This window comes from Nuphar pumila, chromosome 2 (genome assembly GCF_984573655.1).
Source record: "Nuphar pumila chromosome 2, dmNupPumi1.hap1.1, whole genome shotgun sequence".
NCBI lineage: Eukaryota > Viridiplantae > Streptophyta > Magnoliopsida > Nymphaeales > Nymphaeaceae > Nuphar > Nuphar pumila.
The window spans coordinates 13,410,971-13,417,712 of NC_143250.1; the positions used below are offsets into that span (position 1 = coordinate 13,410,971).

A 6,742-nucleotide genomic window follows, 5' to 3' on the forward strand; every position below is an offset into this window, starting at 1 on the left:
TTATGGAGGTTGAAGACCAAATCACCATTGCTTTTGACGACAGAGTCCTTTCTCGTGATTCATCAATATCTCTAATTAATCCCTCGCACAAAAAAAAAACCATTTTCTTCACATCTTTAAAAAAGCTAGGAAATGATATTCAATGCTTGCACACATTAGAAAAACAATAACCATCCATGCTCTTGAAGTCAATGTATCACACATGAATGCCCTACACTTTTGTTTTGATAGGCAAGCTGGGGTTAGGCAGACCCTCACAAGTTATACAACTATACCATTGGGTTTTGAAGCTGCAACGTCCCAACACAAGTTGACAAGTACTAGCTGTTCCCACCAGAGAAGCGGAGCACCCCGCTGGTGTGAATGCCCTACACTTTGTCTACAGGAAACTTCCACCAAAATCTTTTAAAAAAAAATCCACAGCCATCAAGCATTTTAATCCATGACGTTATATTAGGGATCATATTTTCATGATAGCTGCATCAATCATATCATTTTTTTTCATGTTTGGGATATAGAAAACTGCAAATTGGTTCCACTCATCTTTATCTTCAAACTCCTACTTGGGATTGTTTTGATCAAATCGGACACCACATATGTGATCTACATCATTCATTTAGTTAAGATCAACATTTAAATTTCCCAAATCTGACTTGTGCGCAGAATTTTTTGACAATTCAAAAATCAACGGTGGATAAAACATAAAATTTTGTGATTTAAAAAAGTATACTTTTTCTTTGAAAAAATACCATCCAATAGTTGCTTCCTATTAAAATGGACCATGCAGAATCCATCTACAGGGTTAGATTTGATCAAAACAACTTGCACCATAAGACTTAAGAGGGTATGACGGTGGGGGATGACATAGGGATGAGCAGAATTGAACTCAAAAAACTGTTAAGGAAGCAAAGGAGAGAACTTGAGGGCAATATTGGATTTCTTCTATTATATATGGCCCAGTGTCTATGGATCCACGAATATCAACCCTTGTGACTTGACCAGAAGGAAATTCAAGTACACATTACCAACTTGATCCCATTTGTTATATATAAATAAGGAAGCTCATGTGCAGAACACCTTCAACATGTCTGCATAGAAGAGAGGAAACAGAGAGAGAGAGAGAGAAAAGGAAATGGATACACAGAAGATGAACAGTGGCAATATTGAAGATCTTCATCTTCCCGGGTTTCGATTCCATCCCACGGACGAAGAATTGGTTGGTTTTTATCTTCGCAGGAAGGTCGAGAAGAAACCCATCTCGATTGAGCTCATCAAGCAGATTGACATCTATAAATATGATCCATGGGATCTCCCTAGTAAGTATCACTGTTTTTAGTCCTCATCATGTTCTGTTATTCTTTTTTTTCTGAATGATGTTCTGCTAATCTGTTAGTTGAGGTCTAAATCCATAAAAACTTGTTAAATTAATTTGTTGGTCTCTCTCTCTCTCTCTCTCTCTCTCTCTACATCTCTCTCCCTTAAAAAAGAAAAGCAAGTGTATGGCAAAAACCAAGTTTTTCAGAAATGGAGTTCCTCTTATTCTGTATACGCCACAAAAGAAAACTTAATTTTGAGGAGCTTCCTTACAAAACAGGCTGATTTATCAGAAAGAAAGGAGAGAAAAAATTTCTATCCTGGCTGGCTAGGTAGCTTCTGCTAGTAGAAACTTTTGTTGCTGAGAGAGAGAGATTTATTCTTCTTAGTATTTGTCATAGTTCTCTTTCAAGCAGCTGTATATGATTCGGTTATTAACATAGGTTGCAATTTTTTCTCATTTTATAATTAAGTTACCAATTACCGCATGTTTATATGAATATAAGTAGCATATCTGTAAATTTTGACTGTGATTTTTTTTTTCTCCTTTTGGTTCTTGTGGTTGTGAAGAAGTGAGCACAGTGGGGGAAAAGGAATGGTACTTCTTCTGCATGAGGGGAAGGAAGTACAGGAACAGCATCAGGCCCAACAGAGTGACAGGGTCAGGGTTCTGGAAGGCAACTGGGATTGATAGACCCATCTATTCGGTCACTCAGGGAAAGCATGAGTGCATTGGGCTCAAAAAATCCCTGGTCTATTACATAGGAAGCGCAGGCAAAGGCACCAAAACAGACTGGATGATGCATGAATTTCGCCTTCCCACAGGAGGAAAATGCACCACCACCAACCTCACCAATACAAACAAGAACATGCAAGAAGCAGTAAGATACCCCTCTCTCTCTCTCTCTCTCTCTCTCTCTCTCTCTCTCTCTCTCTCTCTCTCTCTCTCTCTCTCTCTCAGGCAGCCCACTAAAGCTCTGCCATCTCGTAGGGACATGTAAATGTCACCAAGCTGAAGAGACATCATGAGTTCAAAATCCACGGGTGCACATCTCTTGCAGTAAAAAGCAGATCTAGTGTTTGGGGGCAGAAACACCTTATAAAATATTCTGCCCAACCAGGGGGAGCCACATGGTGGTTGCCACTATAAAAAGAGGACACCCCTTCCTAAAAAGTGATGGCCGAGTGTATTGCATGCCTCCTACGGGTGTCAACATGTCGGGTTTACCCGGAACCGATCCATAACAAGCCATATAGGGTCCAGGTATGGTAATAAATAAGAAGACCCGATTAAGACCCGGGTCTTGACCCGAAGGTCTGATTAATACATGGAGTTGGGTATAGTTTGTAAAAGTTTATACCAGACCTGGGACTGACCCGAGTTTCAATTAAGACCTGCAATTTTTCAATATAAAAATGATAAAAGATATTATTTTACCGGGTATGGCCCGAATCTGGTTCATGTAGTTCTTATCGGGTATGAGTATGGTTTCTCTTATGATAAGTTCGATTAGACCTTAGTCTGGACCTGATACCATACCCAAAAATCAAGACCAAGTCTGGTTCTACCTGGATCCAATCCAAACCCAACCCAACCCAACACGTTGACACCTCCTAAAATGTAGGCCTCTGATCAATGCCCTCCTATTAAAAGGGACAAACACAAATAAAGTTTTCACCCATGGAACACAGAACAACTACTCCTTGTGGCAAGGCTGAAGCTGGGCCTAATTCCTGTAGGCAAAGGCGACCTGGACTTTTTATACTCATGCTCACGAGCAAGTAATTAAGGTGGGTTTCCCGAACTTGAATACGAAGGCATATGTGCATGAAAAACTGACCTGGCTATATTCAATGTCCCAACTCGGTTGGTTTCTAGTATTTTTTGTGTATTTTTTTAGTGTAAATATATGTTTTATATTACCTTTAAATTATATGGGTCGGGCTCGAGATTCATTTTCTTGACCCAAAATAATCCAGATAAGGTATACCCAAATCCAACTGGTTGTTATTTGAGCTGGTTCGGATAAACCCAAATGAAGCACAAACCCGGCCCATTGGCAGCCCAAGTGTGAACTCATGACATAGACTATCTAATACACTGGGGGCATGTCTATGTGCTCACAGGTCATGCACATCAGGATATGCCTTTTTTAAATAAGCCACGCGGATCTTCTTTTGTTTCATAATTGCAAATATCGTTTTTTTTTTTTGAAAAGTGAGGAAAAAGACAAGAGACTTTGCCAGCTGATGAAAATGTTACGTATTGGGATGAACTAAGTTTTCTTATTTTTCCTTTATAACATTTTTTTTATTTTTAGAATTATTTTATTGGTGATGCTTATTTGCCGATAAAAATGCGAGAAAAATCAAATATTTTCAATTTGTCGTGCCACTATTTTCCCATTTTGAACTGACTATGCGCAACTGACTACCCCCCCTCTCTCTCTCTCTCTCTCTCTCTCTCTCAGAGGCCAAATATATGAGGTTGTCCACTTGTATACGCGCATTGTGTGAATGTGTTTCTTGTCAAGCGCACACCCATTAGCGCGTCTTTCTCTCTCTCTCTCTCTCTCTCTCTATATATATATATATATATATATATATATGTCTGTTGCTATCTGTCTGTAGCTTCTTTTTCATTAGCTTCTTATTTTTCTATATTTTATTTTTGTTTTTCTATCTTGTTCGGTTCATGGGTTCAACATTTTGTTGATCTTCATGAGTGGTAATGTTGATCTTCTTTCGGCTCTTTATGTATGTGTGTTGGTGCATACTCGTGCGCATGCGTGTGCTTTTTTTGTTTTTCGGATTTCTCTTTATGTATGTGTGTTGGTGCATGCTCGTGCGCATGCGTGTGCTTTTTTTGTTTTTCGGATTTATAACCCGGAGAAACTGCACCCATCACTAAGACCTGATCGTGCTGGCTCAGCCTGCATACCTACAGTCATCATGCCGGCAGCGTAAAACTCCGGAGCTAGGACCCCTGACCCCGAGGGCTCATGCGTGTGCTTGCTCTGGCAATCCTTAGTTCGGTTTCTAGCGTGTTTACCAGATAAACTTACTGAGACTTTTACAAACTAACTAGTTTGCATTGAATAAGATAAACTGGGAGAAAATTTTGTGGAGGTAGACTTTGATCTGCTCATATTGTTTACATTGTCGAACATAGGGATGATTTTTACGAATTCGACCAAGTCAATGAAATGCACTCGATAATATCAGAGCCTTTCCAGACCTTCTGTAACCCCATGGATTTTTCTAATCTAATTTTCTTTTCTTTTTTTTATCTTTTGATTGGCAAGCTGAGGTTAGGCAGACCCCATGGATGTCGCTTGGGCTGGCCAGAATCGTGTTACTTGACGTTCACCCATCTATTTATTCTGCTTTTCTCTTCTTTTTGCCAATGAGTGATATCTCATCACTTGTATTCATTCTTCCCTACTCTCTTTAATGGATATATACTGTACTTTCAAAAAAAAATTTGTAGAAATCCTATCACAATTAGAAAGAGATTTAGTAAGGAAATCCAGGTTTCTATCTTCATTAGCTACATTAGACAACATGTTTCCTTCTTCACGTTGCATTCCTTCAACACACACCTCCACATGGTTCTTGAGTATCCTCCTTATCCTTCTCTCTTTCCTTTAGAACTTTTCATTAAGATTTCGATTCAAGCACCCTTCAATCATCCTCTTGATAAACTCGACTAGTTTTCCTAAAGGAAATTCACATCCATTCTTGCCCAACTTGGACCCAAACCTCTAACTCTCCAATAAATAGCTATCATATTGTTTTATGTCCAAGGGAGTGATTTGTGGATCAGATTGTCTAGTGAAAGACATGCATTAGATTTGGAGATACTGATGTTTAAATATTTGATAGAGGCATTTAATATATGTTTACCCACATTGCATGAAAACTATACAGTAAACAAAACTATTAGATCCAGTATGTTTCTTTGTAGACAAACCATGGTAAATACATCTACAGGATTTGATTGAGCCAATAATTCGTATAACTATGAATATCTTCTAGACACTATGGTAGTACCAATAGCACCAGCTATAAGTCCTATATTCATTTCAATCAATTGAATGCTGATATCATTAATATAAAGGGTTTAAAGTTAGATTTACCACATATATATATTATTTGCTTTTATTTATATTTGCATTAAAGCATCTTCCTTGCTCTCTCTATTTTTTTGCTTTCTTTTTTTTTTATGTTAATATGACCTTGAATATGGTGTCTCAAATTTATTGTACAAATATGTTTCCCATACATTTCATAAACTACCATCTATCATTATATTGACTTGATATTATTTACTTATAGTTGTGTGTTTTGCCATAAGCAGGAAACATGGACCATCTGCAGAATATTCAAGAGGAATGTGACCTATAAGAGGTATGCTCAAGAGCTTAGGGAGTCCTCCATCAAAGAGAGCCCCACAGATTGCATGTCTATCACAATCTGTGCTGAATCAGTTACCAAGGATGATTCCAGTGGCCATGAATTATGCAGTGTAGATAAGATTGAAAAGATACCTCTCATAACAAATCAAATTGAAGATAGAAGGCAATATGTTTCAGGCCAGGATCCATTAGCAGTTTTGAATCCAACCTTCCACAGCATGCCGGCGGGAGAATTCATGAGAGATAGCGTTTGGGATGACATTAGATCAATTCTTGATTTATCAGATCCTTGGATTGTGAATGACTGTAGATACTCTTGAATGTAGGGGACTAGTACTCCTTGAGCTTATACATGCATAAAATAACACAAGGCTCATCTTGATGAAAGGAACACTTATCAGTTTGATGTGAATCTTAATAGAAAGGGATGTAATATTTTTTGTGATTATTTTGTTTTGTTTCGAAGCTGTTCCTGAACAACTTAATGTTTGAGTAAACTTGCATTTCTAAGAGAATGAGTTTGTAGCAATGTTGAAAGATGTGAAACAACCTTAATATTTAGAATATTTAAAAAAAAGGAAGTTTCACAATGGACCTAAGGCAATTCATCCTAAAAATGATCAAGGGTCCAGTGGTATGAACTCATGCACAAGCCTTAACCTACGTCGTTTTTATTAAACTTTATACTTTGGAAACCAAAACAATTATACTAATGATATGTCCTTTAATTAGGGTAGAACTACCTTTTCTTAAAGCAAGATCCTTCTACTAATTAGAAAAGGTAATAATTATGAAATTATATAAATTTTGCTTTACAAATTAATTAAGTCTATGTCAATCTTGATGAAACAAATTGAACACATTAAGTTTGACTTTTGGGGTGTGTTTGATACCCATGACAAACACCACATGGGGACACTTCGTCCCCACATGGCATTGTCTTGCATTTCCTACTCAAGGATAATGACACCCCCAGGACAAACCTTGTCCTGCAAAGCACGATTTTAAGG

General features: G+C 37.8%; 1 protein-coding gene across 1 annotated transcript; it reads left to right on the forward strand.

The window, feature by feature from the left end:
- Window positions 1–1,060: 1,060 nt before the first annotated feature.
- On the forward strand, window positions 1,061–6,237 carry LOC149844810 (transcription factor JUNGBRUNNEN 1-like). The gene is made up of 3 exons (XM_089997347.1): window positions 1,061–1,316; window positions 1,885–2,195; window positions 5,675–6,237. The coding sequence occupies exons 1-3, from the start codon at window positions 1,133–1,135 to the stop codon at window positions 6,050–6,052; spliced, it is 873 nt and encodes a 290-aa protein (XP_089853473.1). The 5' UTR covers window positions 1,061–1,132; the 3' UTR covers window positions 6,053–6,237.
- The last annotated feature ends 505 nt before the right edge of the window (window positions 6,238–6,742 follow it).

Bases quoted from the DNA above. Each gene is read 5' to 3' on its own strand.
- LOC149844810 (XM_089997347.1), top strand. From the start codon at position 1,133: ATGGATACACAGAAGATGAACAGTGGCAATATTGAAGATCTTCATCTT. The intron at 1,317-1,884 runs GTAAGTATCACT...GTGGTTGTGAAG, and splicing joins TGATCCATGGGATCTCCCTA to AAGTGAGCACAGTGGGGGAA. The intron at 2,196-5,674 runs GTAAGATACCCC...TGCCATAAGCAG, and splicing joins ACAAGAACATGCAAGAAGCA to GAAACATGGACCATCTGCAG.